The sequence below is a fragment of the Barbus barbus genome (genome assembly GCF_936440315.1).
Source record: "Barbus barbus genome assembly, chromosome: 42".
In the NCBI taxonomy this organism is placed as follows: Eukaryota; Metazoa; Chordata; class Actinopteri; order Cypriniformes; family Cyprinidae; genus Barbus; species Barbus barbus.
This window is the reverse complement of record NC_136720.1, coordinates 9959025-9978056: the sequence shown is the minus strand read 5'-3', so window position 1 is coordinate 9978056 and position 19032 is coordinate 9959025. Positions and strand designations below refer to the sequence as shown.

Below are 19032 nucleotides of genomic sequence, written 5' to 3'. Positions count from 1 at the left end.
TTTTAAAATGCATTCCTTTTCTCCAAAACAAAGCCCTCTGAAGACATGGCAGCCAACCCGATGTAAGTAAACCCAAACTGACTTGAGAGTAAAACACTGACGGAACTAAGTACATTACTAGATAACCTGCGCAGAAGTAAACAGCGCATAGCACACTTTGTTTATAGTCTTACTATAACTCTTAATTAGTTTTAAGGAGCAAACACAGTGGCAAAATGGTCTTTTCTGTAGCAGAAACACACTAGGATAGATCTCTGACACCCTGACTGTGGAAAAGGGGCAACAGGGATAGTAGTGATTTCTCTGGATACCCATTTTACTGATATCTGGCAGGTAGCAGGGTCAATTTACGTGTGGTATTAAGCGGCTTAAGCAGTTCAGAACAAGAACTCACGCCACAGACCTTCATGTCGTCCCCTGAACATCTTTCAATCTTTCTGGCGTTCTCTTCTGTGTCCTTCTCTCGGGGTTAAGAAGTCTGATGAAAGCACTTAAGGGCTGATATAATTCTCTCTCACTGAAGATAATGGAATTTAGCCATAAGGCGTCTTTCATATGAGCTCCCCTCTTCCTCGCGGTCTCTCACTCTCTCTCACATTCTCATGGTCAAAGGTTTCCCTGTTCTTCCTCCTGCAGTTGTTATTGTTACCCTTTTACCTCTCTCTGTTCTTTTATAGTCATTTTTTTGTTCTTTTTCTCACCTTCTCCCCAGGGGTTTCGGAGGTATAGCCTGAATACTTTCTCTTGCCCTGAACCTGCTTAGTGCGTAACTGTTGCCTTGCATTATTCTGAGTTGCTGGCAGTAATTTTAATGACAGTAGACCATTGCAAACATACGCAGTTAGTGGCAATATGGATAACCTACATTTTTTCAGTATAAACACACAGGATTACGTGAATTAAAACTATATTCAAATTTCAGGCAGCCATTGTCAGACGGTTCAGGAAAACTAGATTTGCGATATATTTTGTAAAACAAAAAGATTTTTGAATCGTCAGGCACAATACCTTCACGCATCTTTACATTACATATCTGAAGTTTTAAAATATTATGTATATAGTTTATCTTATGTATATAGTTTATCTTATTTTATGATTCATATCATGATGCATTACATTGATAAACTACAGAAAATCGTTTTTATTTTGGCATAAATGCCTTGGGCTGAGCTCCAAATGTCCTTGCATCCTAGTTACGCCCCTGTTCTGCCTCATTTTCTCGGGGACCTTGTTCTTTGTGTTCTCTCTCTCTCTCTTTCTCACACCTTCTCTATCTCTCTCTCTCTCTCTACATCTCTACCCCTTGGGTCTGGACCCAGCTGGCCTATAACACGTATTGATTGACCACATAGGAGCAGAGCAAGGAGACAAGAGAGAAAGAGAGAGAGAGAGAGAGAGAGAGAGAGAGAGAGAAAGGCAAGGCCCGGCAGGCTGCAATGCACGGAGACAAAAATAGTACACCAGGAGTTCAAACCGAACGGAGAGAGAGAGAAAGAGAAAGGGGTGGGGGCAGGGAAGGTAGATAGATGGGGGATAAGAAGAAGGAGAACACGTTAAAGATGGCAGATATGGGGCGGGTGAAAAGACTACATGTAAAGCATAGTGGCTGGAAAAGAAGGCACTCGTGAGGACCATTCGTAAACCTAAAATGAAAATGCTCTCCATCGTTGGTCTCAATGATATCTTTGTAGGGTGGATTTTTAGTATAAGGGGGTGTGTCTAATTGAGCAACTAGGCCCGGCATAAGATCCAGAACTGCCATCGCACATTTAAAAAGCAAGGCAGTCACCATAGGCATATTTGAAAAACTGTGCTGTACTTACATTTTTGCAAAACTCCAAAAATATACCTATGCGTAGTCATATATCAAACAAAACAATTTTACAATAGTGCATAATTATTAAATGTTTGCATATGCAACCAAATATGTATCCAGTTACGTAGTAAACTTGCTTGGTAGCTCACCTGGTACACGTGATACATTTGCAATGTGGGGCATTTGGGTTTGAGTCCCGTGAAACAAGTCATGATAAAAGATTTCAAGATTTGTAAGCAAGCTAAACCTGCATGGTTGCTTCAGCAAATGCGTTTTTATCTCACGTTTTGTTAACATATCAATTAAGTTTAGGGTCAAGTTTAGTGCGGTGAAAGAATATTTTCAAAAGGCATTAACCTTTTAGTGACACTCACCAGACAGTACCAAACTGCCACAATACGTACAACAACCAACATAAAAAATTAAACGTTGCCATATTGATGTTCACCCATTTTGCATAAAACTGAATGTGCTGTTAGCACCAATCACTCGACATTTCACTTTGAAAGTGTTGCAAAACTTGCAAGAAGTGATGTAATAAATGAGTCTGAGTATGTAGATATGATACTTTATCACTTATAGTTCCAATTCTAAATTCTGTTGAATTCATGCAGAAAGTTACACCATGCTTGACCACGTGAACAACCTAAGTCACTCCTATGTGTAAATAACATCCCCTGAGAAAAATGCAAATATATATCACGGTATAGCAAAATCTCTACGTTTTGACGTCTTTATATTGTTGCACAGTATATACATCAGCCTTAGCATATAGCCTTGTGCATGTGTGCATATAGATGGACAGACGGGCTGTTGATCTGTCAGAAGAGTCTGTTTGGGCTCATGAATATTTGATTAACTCATGGATTATGCAAAGCAGTGAGCGTGCTCATTTGGGTGAAAGCGCACACATACACAGACATACTCTCAGTTACGCTATGTTGCAAACTATAGTTACTTCGCCTGAGGTCACAAATTGTTCTCAGATAAACATTCACATATACACAGATGATGTAATAAATTTGTCATTACACATCAGAAGAACTTAACCATATGCACAATGTTCTAAGTGCCAAACCACAGATTGCGGAATGCTAGTTCATTGTGTAGTGCTCGTGAAAGCTATCTTTTCACTGTCTCCAGCAACCAGCAGATTGGAAGTCATTTACTTCCGAAGAGTAGTACAGGAACTGTTCTAACTATAATGTATATGTATGCAGGCTTTTTGCTTTCTGATTTGAGCTTCTGGTACATTGAAATAATTGCATTTTTGCAGATAGACTGTATGTGACAGCCAGAGCAGATTTGATGTACTCTAATCCAAACTGAATGTGTGAGGTGAACATTCAACGCTATCTCATGACCAATTCGTACGTATTTTACGTGGTGGATAATTCATTCAAATTTGTACAATCTCACTTCTATGATTTTGTATGATTTCTGTAAGGAGTAGGTTTAGGGGCAGGGTCAGGCGTGGTCCTTTGTACGAATTCCTATGTATTTGCCACCTCGTAAAAACATACGATTTTTCTCAAATTATATGTATTCATAAGAATGAGGTCGTACGAATTAGCCACCTCGTAAATTGTGTACCAATTGCCATGAGATTGGGCTGGAACACTCCCACTAATGTTGATTAGCTCTGGAAAACCTACTAGGTTGTTTTCTTTAAAACATATCGTGGCCATTTTTTTTTTTGTGCGTGGATATATAGGCTACTTGTATGTCCATTATTCATTCATTTTACCACTGGGAATAAGCAGAGGGTAATTGCTGCTTTATGACTAATAAATTATTTGAAAGAATAATAAATACATTTGAAAGTACTGTGCGACTACCACTTAGGAGATGAAATGTGGCAAGCATACACAAATGTGAGAGATAGTGGAAAGGTGGCTTAAGACCTTTGAATTATTTCCAATGAATTGTTGATCCAGTTCAGAATATAGGTATGAATGATTCGTTTGTGAATTGGACTGATGTGGTTCTCGGGTTTAACCAAATGACTCAATGATTCAGTCGCAATGGTTAAAAGCTTAATAGAGGGGAAAAATGACTGAAATTTTGGTCTGTTCATCACATAAAGCTATTGTATGGCTTTGGAAAACTAGTGTACAATAGTACATGATACTTAAATGATCTTTCCCTTCTGTATTAAAGCTTGAAAGCCTCAGTCCTTGTTTACTTTCAATATATAGAAAAGAACAGCCAGGTTATTCTTCAAAATTCAACTTTCGTGTTCAATGGAAGCCACAAGTCTTTGCATTGGTACAGTATTATGGCCAGTTTCTTGAGTAAACTGCATTGAACTGTCAACATGTTTCATGTTATCTGAATAATAACAGGTGCTGTTTAATGACACATTTAACGGTAACTCTATTACACTCTTGAGTGCTGTGGTTTGCTAGTACATATGTGTAAGATTGTCAGTGTAATCTGGGATCACTAGCCTGTCTGATCTACTACATCAACTCGACCCCTGTTGTTTACATAATCACCATGCCAACCAGCAGTAATGCTATTATGACATCAACAGTATATCGTATCGCATTCCAGTCGCTCTACACTCCCCAAATATTAAATTCACAAGCAAGCTACTCTGCTCTGTAACATTGCTGTAGAACAAAATCTTCCTCCTAAATCATAAAACCGCCTAACATTCGAAGTGCAGGCCCATTTTTGCCTCCCGCTATCCCAGAATGCCAACCTCAGAGTGATTTTTACTAAGTGCAATGAACCTTACTGGTTTAATTGAACAGGTCTTGGCAGCGAAATTGGAGTTTAAATAAATTTGCCATTTCTCTCCAAGTCCTACATTCATTAAGGAGCCTTTTTCCCCTTTCCTTTCTCTATCCATCTCACCCCCTTCCTTTGTTTCAACTTCCCTCCCCCCGTTCCCCTCATTAAAGCGGGACCCTGAGAGTGCTGGTCACTGCTTCTCATTTATTTTCATTTGAAATTCGCACAGCTTCACTGAGCCACAGCTCGACGGTGGGCACCTAGGGACAGGTCATTCTCCTATAACACAAAACCACCCATTTCTGCAACACACTCGTGCACATATCCCAGAATGCACAGTGACAGCAGCCCTTCGCCACAGCCACACACAGACACAACCGCCATCGCCTTGTTTTATCACAATGAAAGGCTTTCCAAGCCACTAATTACAGAGTACAAACTCCAGTGTTTATAGCAGAAAGTCGGCAGTACTGTACGAGAGGTTTTAGGAAGAAAGTGTAAGCTTTTATGATGGCCCGTGAAGCACAGACTGACCTGGTGTCATCTGTGATTGCTTAACCCTTCAACTTCCTCTGAGAAACACATTCAGCCTTAGCTAAAGCATTTAAATAGCCTTGTCAGCTAAGGTCTTCAAAAGAACCCTCACACAGGCAACGCTTGATAATCTCATGAGTTGCCTACCTACACATCTTTAGGTATCATAAATGAACATTTGAACATGCCTATGATGAATAAAATTGATGTCTAGGTAGGCAGCCCACTAGGTTTCGGAACATAAATAGCAATTTCAGAGATGCTCGATATCAGTAATATTACACCTAATGATCAATCTTAAATAAAATATTGCATTCCTAGTTATAATTACTGTATATTCACCATCAGATGGATTGAAGTTAGGCACAGCGGCATAAATTGATGTGAGTCCTCAGCGAACGATGCATTACATCAACTGCCAAGGGCTATTTACCGTTTTACCATGTATGTGGCCCTTCGTGTAGCACCATAAATATTTTTTTTCATCAAATAACGATAAACGTTTTCAAGACCATAGATTTAGCCCCAGTCGCACTAGGGTACGTTTGTTAACATATGGTCATATTTCTCTAATGAGCTTGCCTATGCACACATGTGTGTGATGGTTACGAACCTGTACAGCACAGTACCATTTGACATTTCTTTATTGGAGGAGGTTGAGTTATGGCCAAGGTGTGTGTGTGGGTGTGTGTGAGTGTGTGTGTGTGTTACACTAGAAGACCTGACCGCAGTCATTGGAGAGATTCATGTTCCTCTGGGGCTATTTTAAAAGCCATTGAGCACAAGCACAATGAATGAGTAAAAGGCGATAAATCCACTCTTTAAACCAACATGGCTGCCTCTCTGGCCCAACTAATGCCCTCACACCCCATTACACTCTGCACATTAAACGCCTGCGTTATTAACCGCCCATAACCCTGGGATAAAAACCAACCCGACACGGCCTGATTAGCACCCTTCTCCACTTTTAAAAAAAATGGCCAGAGAGACAGAGACCGAGAGGAGAGGTAGAAAACAAGCTACGAAGTGAGTGACAGCCTCATTGTCGAGGCGTTTCATTGTTGAGAATGCTTTCATGCCTAGACTCCCTTCATCTCTCCACCGAATGCCCCCCCTCTATTCCTCTCCAGACCCCCCCCCCCCCCACCCTTCTAAATCCAATCGTCAGAGAGGCGTGCAAACAAAAGCAGACATCTTTCTAGCGGCGGGACGGGGTTTAACCCCACCTGCTCGTCCCTCTCTTTGTTTAATGCGATTATTACATCCAAACAAACTCAGAATTTAGGTCTTCGCAAATGTGTTTGCACACTTAAATGCATGCAAATATACTCGCACACTTTACAGGGTGCATTAATATAAATTAGGACCGCGGAAATGCGACTGCAATAAGTGCAAAAGGGCAACTGCAATAAGTGAGCACAATTTTATTATCAAGGATGCAATGTCTCTTTCTGTCACTCTGTCTTCCTTGAGCACACATACGCATTATCCTGCGTGCATGCACGCACATCTTCAAACACTTCTCTATAGGTTTTACAACTCTTCTGTCTTTTAAGAGGCTCCGACCAAACCGTAGGGAAGAGAAACAAGAGAGGGGAACGTTGCAAGCTGCACATTTTTATGGCTGGAAAGACAAGTGCAGGCGGTACAGCGCAGGCAGGGTCCCGGGATTTGACAAAAACACAACTGCATGCACGCACGGCTCAAACGGCCTACAAACGGCATGTCAAAGAACCGCGCCAACGAAACCGCAGGGCTGCTGTCAACCAAACATTCCTGAAACGTCTCGCCGCATGCCTGCAGCTATGAACGGCAAACCTTTCGGAGCTAGCTGGATCCGTGTGTATGTGTGTGCATGCATGTCTTTGTGTGCTGTCCAGGGACAGCTTTACCTCAGCAGCAGTTCTTCTGTGCTCCTCATGGAGACAGCGCTGTTCGCGGTGGATGGGTATCGCATGCTGTCCACACACACACTTGGCATAAAGCCCAGCTCAGACGAGTGCTCCAACATCGCCGTTACTCCGAAACGCAAGCACGCACTACACACGCACACGATCCTTGCGCTTTCAGTTGTGGCGGGTGTACGCTGGCCCTTTCTCTAGCGTCTGAATCCTCTCTCTCTCTCTCTCTCGCAGTAACACTCCCACCCATCCACCCTCACCGGCTCCCTCCTCCTTCCCTTTGTCCCTCCCTCCTCCTGTCTGATTCACTGGGCTGTGATAACCCTTTCTGGCAGCTCATGTTGTTTTTGGGCCAGAGCTAGTGCTGTTAGCCTGGTACTGGCTAGCATTGAGAATCCTGCTGTTGTCCAGGATGCCCAACACCCCTGAGGACAGCTTGTATCTCGTAGCCATACAAGAATCGCAACTAAAGAAGTGCCGTTAAGAAGTAGACAAGACTCTACATTGGCCTGGTACTATAACTTTGTCTTTATCAAGAGCGTCAATCTTTGTCCTAATATTATTTATGTCAACATTGGCAAAAAATGGACCCTGGGCATACTAAAATAGACTTCTTTGGATAATTGATCAATTCTGAAGAAACGAGAGATAAGTGAAACAACAGAGTAGGCATACAAAGTGGTCCACTTAAAGAATAAATTGTATTGGTACAATGTTGGAAGTATATGTAATTATTATTTGCACCCAGACATTCCCTGTATATGCAAATGAGGTGCGGGTAACATGGCGAAAGAGTACACATTTTACAGACAAGTTGTCCTTTAACAACTTTACCATGGTAAATGAACAATTGTACAATTTTGAAAAGGTTATACAGTAAACTGGACTTGTCTGGTCTGAGTGATTTATCCCATTTAAGGCTCGGGTATATTTAACTTTTTGCGTTCCTTTCCATCTCGCGCACAGCTTTCAAAGTATACTTAACCGTGGATAAGTGCGATACATATGCACAGTACAACCTACTCGACTCTTCTGTTCTGTCTCAACATTCACCTCGCGCCTATGCTGTTGTGCTGACTTCCACAGACACTTCTGATGACAAAAATTGTGTTACGAGGACAGTGCGCAGAAAGACGCAGAATGGCGAAACATACTTTGGGCTTTGGTGTGCCACGTTTTGAAACAGTTCAATGATTTCAGGTTAGGCTTTGCATCAGTGCTACTCATGACCTGTTTTTTTTTCTATCTGAGACAACACCAGAGGCTTTTTGAGGACCATTGTTTTGATAAATTATATCTGCGGTGGGAAAGCAGAAAATCACCAGGGACGTGGATTAGTTTAAACGAAGGTTCTGAGTGTGAGTGTTGTATGTGCAATTCTAAGAAGCCCATTTTTCCTCCCAATGGGCACATTTTGTTAGAGTCACACTCATCTGAAAATAACCTCTTGTCATTGCTCTTTCTTTTCACCATCTGTTCCTACCCCTCCATCTCTCTCATTCTCTCTATTCTAGAAAAACATATTTACCTCCTTTCTCTTAAAATGTCTCCTCCCGTCACAAGTTTCTCACTCCCTCTCTCTTTTCCAAATGTCTTCCAGACCTGCCTGTTTAAAAATGCATTGTGTTTATTAGGGCTCATTAAAGTTTCATCGCGAGAAAAACACATCAGAGGATCAAGGGCACCGATTCATTAAAGGACAAAATTTTGTGTTGCACCTTGCACACTTGGCTATGATCATTCCTTCTTGCGTTAATTGCCAAAGTAATTTGTTTACCAAACACCTGCAATTCTGAGGTACCCCATTAATGTCCTATAACTGTACCTACTGCAATAGATGCAGATCCCATCATTTCAAAAAGGGTTTTCTTCAATGTTGATCTGGAATATGCATTACACTGACAGTAGTGGTTCTGATTACAGATGTCATGCGAATAAAATTGGTTAGGAGTGTAAAATAACCAGTTCCAAATGTCTCTGTGCTCCATCTGCCACCTCCTTCTATCTTTCTCTATCATCAGCCGCTCTGCCAGTCTCACATGAGCTAATCAGTGTAAATGTAATGGTTGTCCAGCAGCAAGTGTTTCTGAGTGGCAGGCATATAGTCAGATGTGGGCAGGGAACTTAACGGCTAGACAAAATGCCAAATGTATTAGCGATCAATTCTAAATGCACACTGTTTTTCAGTGCGATTCGCAAAAGCCCTATACCGGGGGGGGGTATTTTTTTGGCAATTGTTTTGCAAGATGAAAATCTAAGTGTCTGTCTGCGTGAGGGTTGAAGCCAAGCTGTTACTAACAGACGAAAATAAAATATATGCCAGGGGTGATAACTGGTTTCCTATGATCTCTGGCAATGCCATTTGATTAGCTGAATCTGAGGCAGATGCGTGATCACACTCAATTGGTTGAGTCCATAGGGCCCATTATGAGTGATTAGTGAAATAAGAGAAGAGAAGAGAAGAGAAGAGAAGAGAAGAGAAGAGAAGAGAAGAGAAGAGAAGAGAAGAGAAGAGAAGAGAAGAGAAGAGAAGATGAGATGAAACAGGATGAGACAAGATAAAACAAAATGACAAGAGATGTGAATAGACAGGGAAAGACAAGAAAGGGTAGATACAACAACAGAGATGATGAAATAAGGAAAACAAAAATAAAATGAAAAGAAAAAAGGTAAGAACCTAAGAAACCATATGAAATGAGACAAGATGAGACTTCAATAAGTGATTAAATGGGTCAAGAAAAAAGAAAAAGAGGTGACAACAGAAGAGACCAGATGAAGTGAGGCATGATGAAAGAAAATGGGCAAACGGGAAAAGATGAGATGAGGCAAATAGAAAGAAAAGAATAAAGAAGACATGACAAGAGATGAGACAAGATGAGATAAAATGAGAAAAGAAGAGACAACATTGAATGGTAAGAAGAGAAGTTGAGGACACAAGAATAGAAGAGACCAAATGAAAAAGGGATGAGTTGAAATTAGATGAGACAAAAAGAAAGAAGTAGATCTAAGAAGAGATAAGACAAAGAAGAGAGCCGAGATGAGAAGAGATAAGAAAAGAAGATGACATGAGACAAGAGAAGAAATGAGACAAGATGAGATAAAATGAAAAGAAAGCAAAAATTATAAGGACATAAGATGAGACAAGACGAGACAAAATTATAAGTTGAGTTGAGACAAAAAGAAAGAATAGGACAGAGATGGGAAAATATGAGACAATATGTGACAAAATGAGAAAAGAACAGATGAGATGAAACAAGAAGAGATAAGAATAAAGAAAAGAGGATGAGATAAGACGAGAGGAAATCAAATGAGAAGAAATCAAGATGAGACAAATGGAATGATAAGAAGAAAAATAAAAACATGAGTACACAGTAAGATAAGAAAAGAGGAGAGACAAGCTCAGAGTAGAAAAAAAGAAAAGAAAAGTGACAAGACAGAAAAAAGAAATACTGAAAAAGTGTGGTGAGAGAGATGAGATCTTTGCATGTATAGACAGTGCCTTGGGACAATGTGTACCAACACACACAAACGCACACACACACACACACACGCACACACACAAATCCAAAGCAGGCCGATTATAATATCATGTACAGTCCATCGCACAAACATAACGTTCTCTGTCAAGTAGTTGTATTGCATTTACAGTTTAATGAAATGACCTAGTTGGAGTATCTTCCTGTCTTCTCCATCCTCTGTGCTTTCCTGTATTATTCCCTCTCTCTCAATCCTCTATTCCGTTTTATCTGTATGACACTATACTGTTCTTTTCCTCCTATATTAATACCTACTATCTCTCTCTCTCACTCTCTTCTGCCTAATTGTCTTGTCTATAACGGCTATTAAAAGGTCAATGCTCAATCACTCTTAGCCATGACAGCCCGCTTTGAATGGCTGTCTATGTTGCGACTAGTTAGTAGACTAGACTTGTGGGTAATTTTTCTCAAAATAATCCTGAAATGTCCAGGTAAAAACTAGGTTTATTGTTCCCTCAGGAGCTTCCAAATACAGTCTTAGCAGGCACATAGGGCATATACTCGAGTTCAAAAACAGTTTTAACACAACACAACCAAACACAAGGGAGTTGAGATGTGTTTTTAACAACTAGGCTTGTCGCCAGTTATTGATAAGTACGATATTAAAAAGACATAAGACATTTTTACAATGGTACAGTGACACAAGATCAATTTTAACTTAGTTGCAACCTCATTCAGACTCTGTTCACAAACTGCAGCACTATTTGAACCATTCATCTATTACATGATAATAACAGTGTAATAATAGTGTAATAAGCAGTACAACTGTTATCCAACGCTTTACGTCTCAAGCAGACAGTCTCCGCATGTCTAAGTATGTGGTTCTTGGCCAGAATAAGTTGTAGTAGTGTACTTTCAGCTGGCCATTATTGAAAAAAAATGCATATATGGTGATCAGGACCCTGACATGGAGTAAATTTACCAAAAGATGATCCTAAAGCTTCTGCTACAACAACAATAAAGTCGAGACACAAGAAAGTAACACCACTTTCAGTTACCCGGATGAGCGGTCAAATACACAAAGTTGGCATGGATGATGGTGAATGGTGAATCTCTTTAAAGTAACATTGCTTTTAATTGGCTCTCAATGTTTTTATCATTTATCAGTTGGATATTTTTCAACATGATTCAAACAATATTGTTCCTCTGTGTTGGTATAATTATAACAATGGTGTGGATTTCTGTATTCTCATATAACTGGAACGATCATTAAGCATTTATAGTTACAGTTATCACCCTTGACATAAACAGCCCTGAAACAAATGACCTTCCCTTTGAGAAAAGCTGAAAGACGTAATTTTTGCATATTGTGCATGACATGCACTGGACCTGCAATGCCATTTGTGGCACCAGTAACAATGAGACGTTGCAAGTGTGTGTGTGTGTGTTTCCTTATGCAGGCTGACGCAATTCACAGAGGTTCTGCCTTTATTATTAAATGTTATCGAGCCTTAAAAAAGATGGAATAACAAAGGAACATCCCAGCGGGTGGAAAGAGGGACGATGAGAGTGAAATGTAAGGTGTTTTGTCGGAATATGAGAGTTCTTGAGCTAACATTAATAAAATAAGGATTACCTGACGTGCCACTTCACCTATTCAAAACAGCATTTGACTTTCTTTGACCAGCACTCTCAGATTATTTTGCCTCGTTTTGTCTTTCTCTCAGGCCTAAAAATCTCTCATGTCTATAAGAATGCAGTCCATGTGGGACGGTGGGACCCTCAGAAAAAAGGAAGACCCTCAATTCATTCCCCCTCTCCCTCTCTCGTTCTGCAGAAGGAATGCACCAAAACACAGATGAATAATTTAGATTTTTTTTTTCCTCAAAGAAAAGGTTTGACGCAGCAGTTTGGAAGAAAGGGCTGCTATAAAACATGCATGAGATACACAAGTCCACACTCAGATTGCTGATATGAAGAATTAATCTTATCTTTAAAACACATGATAGGACCACATGAAAGCACGGTGGTGAATTGTTCTTAAATTTGTGGCGTTCGGATAACCCTATTACGGGGATGAGCTGAGATAGATCTCTTATTGTTCCTGTGACTATGTTATTACGGCCAATCAAATACAAACCCCTTTTTAATTTTTAAGATGACCAATCAGCAGAGATTAAAGACACAAAGGCCCAATCCATGAATGGCAGTTAGAGTGAAGCGTTCGATGATCGTTAATGTCAGCGTGGTTATTCATGATGCTGTTGCCGGCAGATCAAAGGTTTGGCAGGAACTGTGTGTGTGTGTGCGTGTGTGTGTGTGTGTGTGTGTGTGTGTGTGAAGCTTGTTAATCTTTGAAAGTTGGTGCATGTCTGACAGTCACAAGTTTTGACTTAAGGATGGAGCATGCGTAGGAAAAATTATTTACGATAAAACTAAATAAAATTACTTAAAAAAATATGTTTCATTCAAATTAATAAATACAATTAATTAAATTACAAATTCATTTAATATATAGGCAATTTAATGTAACTAATTATGACAAAAAATAATATTGTAAAAATGAACATTTATTCAACCTGAGTGCCATTTCATAAAAAAAATTTCTTACCACTTGATCCATTTATATGATCAGAGCAATTCAAGCTATTCGCACAGAACTACTTCTTGTTTTCAAAAATGAGATAGAACATCAGAAGATTGGAAATAGAACTCAAAGGTGCTTGGAAGAGAACTCTGGAATTGGAAGGTGCTTTTTTAAATGTGAACTTCTTTTAACTTATGTTTAAAAGCATAGCGCTCATGGCATAAGACGCTGAAAAATGGTCAAATATATTTGTCTTCATGTGTATTTAGTGGCTTTTCTTTGCAAATATTGATATATGCTTGTGAATTATTCAATTAACTCATTGAATATAAATGAATCCCTGAATTTGAATCCCTAATTAACCCAGGCCAAAAGCTAGTACTGGTAGACAGTGTAGGTTAACCCACAATGGAAGTCCGTCTAACCACAGAGCTTGTACACACAAACAGTTTAAGCTGTACCAGTGAGGATTTGTTTTCTCTCCATGTCCTCCCATTCACACATGCACATGTGCTTGAACTTCCAAGCAGCACGTAGAATAAGACAGCCAGTTGGGCATGTTCTATTTTGAGCTATTAGCAGACAGAAATTAATTTGTCACCTTCCATTAGAGGCCTGATTCTGGAGTTCTGTCTCCTCAATTATTTCCTCAACACACACATACACACAGCAGAAGCCATTTGTCCCCAATATTTATATGGAAAATGTTTTGCTTGGATAGGTGGCTTTTTTTTCCCTACACTGTCATTGTATTTGCTCTTCATTGAACTCCCTGTGTGTGTTTGTGTAAGTGTGTATGTATGTGTTTATGTGTGCTTCCAAAGTGAAATAAGGACTATTGTGCTTTTGGATGCAAAAAATGCCTGTGTAGACACTTCAAAGCCAGCACACTCTCTCTGAGAATGACAGAAAAAACAGAAAAGGTAGAAAATATGTTCATTAGAATGCTAATTAGAGAGAGAGAGCGGGAGAGATAGAGAGAGAGAAAATACAGCTTTTTCTTCTTCTTTCTGGGTATTTTTGGCTATTGAGAAGCATCAAAATAATCTAAATATTTCCTTCTCCCTGTGCAAAGCTGTCAACAGTGGAAGTTTTGCTATGAAATATCATCTTCAATGTCATGGCATTTAATTATTATAAAACGATGGCAATAAATATTAAACAGGCGAAATTCTTTACTTTTGTACCATTTTATTCTCTGAAGTCCACCTTTAATGCTAGTAACCAACATAATGACCATTTACGCTTTCTCTATACAGAAATGTGCGAACACAAACATTTCCAGTTAACAAAGATCAATCTCATGTCATTGCGTTTCAAAATGCATCAGAGGACGGTTTTTATCACGCAATGAATTCTCAGCTTTGCCACAAAAAGCACTAGCGAGCATTAGCGTAACTGGTTTTCGTTTTCTAGTTAACTATTGTGATGTCACAACAGAATCTTGCTTAGCTAGCTAAGATTCATTTTATTTAAATTGATATTTATATCTATAGATACCTGAATTAAACACGTCTACTGGAGAATGCTACCTGTTAGCATTCCCATTAATCTCAATATAAGCAGCTACATTTCTGCAAAATGATATTACGTTGCTTATCGCATGTTTCATGACACTTAGTCCAGTGGGTGATACTAATAGACAAACGAATGTGAAGCAAGCTATATGTTATTACCTTTGTTGTGATACTATCACGACAGTTTGGAAATTAAATGTCTAGTGAGCCTACAGTACATTGTAAATATCTCTGAATTTTTGCAGCTTAGTTTCCCTCAATTTACATTTTGGACGTGATTTGCATGTATGTCCAGTGTTAAAGGTTGAAAAGTGATTTCAATTGGGCAACAAGCTTTTTCAACAACCATCAAATTCATCTCCACACACGCATGCACACATGCATGACAATGATGGCGGAGGCCACAGGCTCATCCCTAAGGGAGATTGCACATTTCTTTCACCCATACCTTACAAATGAACTAGCAATTCTCTCTCTTCAGCTTGGAAGGAAGCATTCCTCTGGGTACGAGGCTGTCAACCAGACACTCATGTCTGGACTAGTTCATCTGCTCTGTGTCTGTGTGTGTGTGTCTGGAATACACTAAAATAGCTCAAATCCTTTAAATATCAAATAATCAAATAATACCCTGCTCTATTGTTGTGCTCAACCACCCGGAATACATTTGAGCCTTGTGTGTGTATTTCAATATGCAACCACCCTAGGGAGTGTGTACCTATATGCTATGTAAGCATGTGTGTGTCTGTGTGTGTGTGAGAGAGAGGTTAATGGCTTAGTCAGTGACTGGTCAAACCCAGTAGAGGTGTTTGATGATTGATAGACTTGTCTGGACAGCGTGTGTGTGTGCGTGTGTGTGTGGAATGAGCTGAGTGAGAGACATATCCCTCCATCGTCTTTCTAAACTGACAAAAGTTATGCACACACGCTCATTGTGACATTACATCTTCCTCTCTTCCAATAACATCTTATGTAACTTAAGGCACAAACACACTTACACAAACTCCCGCTCCCCCTAATACACGCCACGTAACTGCGGCAATTACTAAAACGAGTCACAAATGCTACAGGTCCTGACATTGCAACAGGAAGCTTCAATTAAACTTATATTTTAATATCTGTTTAATATCAACCTCAAAATGTAGGGAATGAAAATGCATTATTTACTCACCTTCATGTCATTCCAAATTAAATAATTTCCTCACATCATGCGGTTCTCGAGTCAAGCTTGCAGTCCAAACATGATGCGTCAAGACTTTGAGTGTCATTGGTGATGTGTCTAGTGATGACTGTAACGGATGTTATAATCGCAAACAAAACCTAAATGAAAATATTGTTTAAAGTAAAAATAAATGGGGAAAGCTAAAAATAAAATATACAATTTTAAGACTACAAAAAACTATGTAAAACAAAACGAATCAAAACTGCCCAGAAATATATATGTGAACGCAAATATTTATAGTCAAGGAAAACATAAACAAACATAACTGGGGGAAACTGAAAAAAATACAAGATGACAAAAACAAAACAGCAAAACAAAGCAATGCAAAACAACACAAATCAAAACAGCAAAGCAATGCAAAAAACAAAACAAAATAACTAAAACAAAAAGGTTCATGTTTACTTTAACGTGTTATTTGTTTCTTCATAATTGTGAATTTTACTAGCAGTTACTACTATTATTACTAAAAAAAATTTAGTGTCGTTTTAAAATTGTAATATATATATATATATATATATATATATATATATACAGTATATATATATATATATATTTGTGTGTGTGTGTGTGTATGCATATATATATATATATATATATATATATATGTGTGTGTGTGTGTGTGTGTATATAGTTAAAGCCTGTGCCACAGAAGAAATAAATATGGAACAACATGATGGTGAGTAAATACTGTCAAAATTGTCATTTTTGCCTCAATCGTCCCATTAAATGTGAAATGATTATGATATACGGTGCACATGCTTTGTGTGTGTTTTCTCTCATCTTCCTGCGAAACACTTGCTTTTCTCCACAAGCATACTCAAATCAAATGAAATAACAGTCTCTTTTCTTCTTTATGTCTGTGTATGTGGCAGGCCACTCTGTGCTGTCTAACTTATATAGCTATTAAGGTCTGAGTCACATTACACATTCGCCGTACGCATACACATTCGCACAAGTCACAGCTCCAGGATCCTCCTCCCAGATCTCATAAATATTAATCCCCTGTGAGCTCATTAGCATGGCCATGCTGAGCTGCACTGCCATCTAGTGAGACACTTCCTCTCATGAATATTCAGAGCGAGGGGGGGCCCAGCTGTAGTTAGTGGAGAAAAACTGGAAACAATAACCCAATCAGGGACAAGGGATGGGACTTGTGCGAATGTGTAATTAAGCAGAGCATTCAGACTCTTTCATGGTATTTCTGATTAGAAGCTTTGGTTTAGTCGAGAAAAGTGTCGGAACTGGGCTAGATGAACAACAAATGCAAATATTTTAGTGAAACGCACAAAAATACACAATGAACGAATGCCAATATGAGTCTGTTCCACTGTGAGGGTATTAGTGATGTGACGTAGCATTTGTTTAAAAGTATTATGCGTTTTAGATGCCGGTATTAACGACTTTAGACAGGAGGATGTTCTCTTTGTAGGTGGGATGTGGTGTTTTTGGATTTCCCACATTATGCTTGTAAATTTACATTGTGTATGGGGGCTTTCTACGCAACGTTCCACCGGCTGTTGGGGGCCGCTAGCGTTTTTGTGTGCGTACGTAATGTTAGACAGCTGTTTCTCGATCCAGAACATCTGTGAGGTATTAGGATTGTGAGTAACAGTAGGGCAGCACTCCAAGGTCTCACGCCTCATATCACTCAGCCTACACCAGGTCTCACCGTGGAGCTCGTCCAGGTGCCTCCCCCTAAAGATGGAGATAGGGTCCTGTGGTGCAGCTCGTTCAGAGGGCTGCCTAACGAACCTTTCACAAGGCCTCACCTCGGGTGGCTCATTCAAATGGCTACAAATGTGCTCTTCAGTGAAAGCAAACATAGCTGGCTATTGTGAAATGTGGAATTGTTATTGTGAAATAACAATAGATATAAGAGAGAATTCGAGAAGCAGTCTGGCTCAGCGATTCATGCGACTGCATTCATATGTGTATATATCTGCAGCTATTTATCAGTATTTACAATCAAATATTCAGATTTGCAGCTGTTTATTCAGAATATTTAATTTGTGACTGTATAATCAAGACTTCTAACAATATATTCAGTTTCACAAAAATATATATTAACAGTTGTTAATGAAACAAGAGGCTGTGAATGTTAGATGTAAATCCTTTCAATAAGTTGTACTGTGTTCATTTCAAAATTGTGGAAAACAACAGAATGACATATTGAACAAACGGCACGTCTATCTATTTTCATCTATGTCAAATTAAATATGGCATCTATAGTCTACTCAGTACAATTTACTTTCAGTGATCTGCTACAATGTGAGCCATTTAAAAAGGTGCTTATAAGAACTGTCTAATAATCAATCTACAGAAAAACAGAGGATAAGAGAGAAAACAGGCCTATTCACATTCACAGAACTTGAATACATCAACCTGAATACTTGTAATAAACGGTTTATATTTGTGATACCCAAGGACTATTTCATAATGTTTCTTTCTCTCCCTCTTTTCCCTTCCTCTCTCAGAGTTGGATTATAAATAGTGTTGATTGACAGGTCTGGTTGGATGGTAATTAGAGCGGTTGCTGGGGTGAAGGGGGCGGGTCAGTCTCTGTGGTGATAATGAGGCCGGGTCCCACACGGCCGCCATGACGGTTCCGTAACCGCTCTCTTGCGCTGCCATCCCGGCTCTCATAATTATCGGTTGTTTTCTCTATGAGAACATAATCGCCACGGAGAGATGCAATTAGCTGACAACCGATTCCGCCCCCACCCCCCCTTTTCCTCTCAGCCCCCCCACTGCTGTTAAGATCCCCGGTACCGGAAAAAAGAGAAGAAATGGTTTTGATGCAGCTAGCTAAGAGGCAGTCAGTCATTCAGCATGAGGGAATCAGTGATTGCACACAGGAGCTAATTACACAGTCACACGTTCTTTTATACCACCCTTTCTTTCACTTCCTTTTCTCTTTGTTATGCCATGGATGTTGGTAGAAAAAGATAAAAAGAGATATTAGAGTATCTTTGCATTTAAGTTGACAACTGTATTTCGGATGGTAGCCCACAGGAAAGAAAAAGCACATAGGAGATCTCTATAACCCCCTTGTTCTTCTGTTCAGAGATGCCAAGGCCCCAAACAAACTTAACTTTCAGGTTTCAACTTTTTCCAAATCTTATGAGATCTGATTATAAAGGGAATGCAACTTTATATTCTTTAGTCAACATTCAGCTTTATTCAACAAATACTGTGACATGATTCAAATGTAGCCACATATAAAGCATTATTTTTATTTTATTG

At 39.4% G+C, this 19032-nt stretch overlaps 1 protein-coding gene across 13 annotated transcripts in view; it reads right to left on the bottom strand.

Annotated features, from left to right (window-relative positions):
* The window catches only part of LOC306861751 (CUGBP Elav-like family member 2), a 154332-nt gene that overhangs the window by 92916 nt on the left and 42384 nt on the right, over window positions 1-19032 (bottom strand). For 3 of the 13 annotated variants that reach the window (XM_079404207.1, XM_079404200.1, XM_079404211.1), the window contains exon 1: window positions 6982-7157. The exons of 9 other annotated variants lie outside the window; for them this stretch is intronic. In XM_079404207.1, the coding sequence (XP_079260333.1) occupies window positions 6982-7100 (119 nt within the window). In that variant the 5' untranslated portion in view covers window positions 7101-7157. Of the gene's footprint in view, window positions 1-6981; window positions 7213-19032 lie in introns of those variants that run through there. One more of the 13 variants, XM_079404212.1, reaches the window with a different exon arrangement.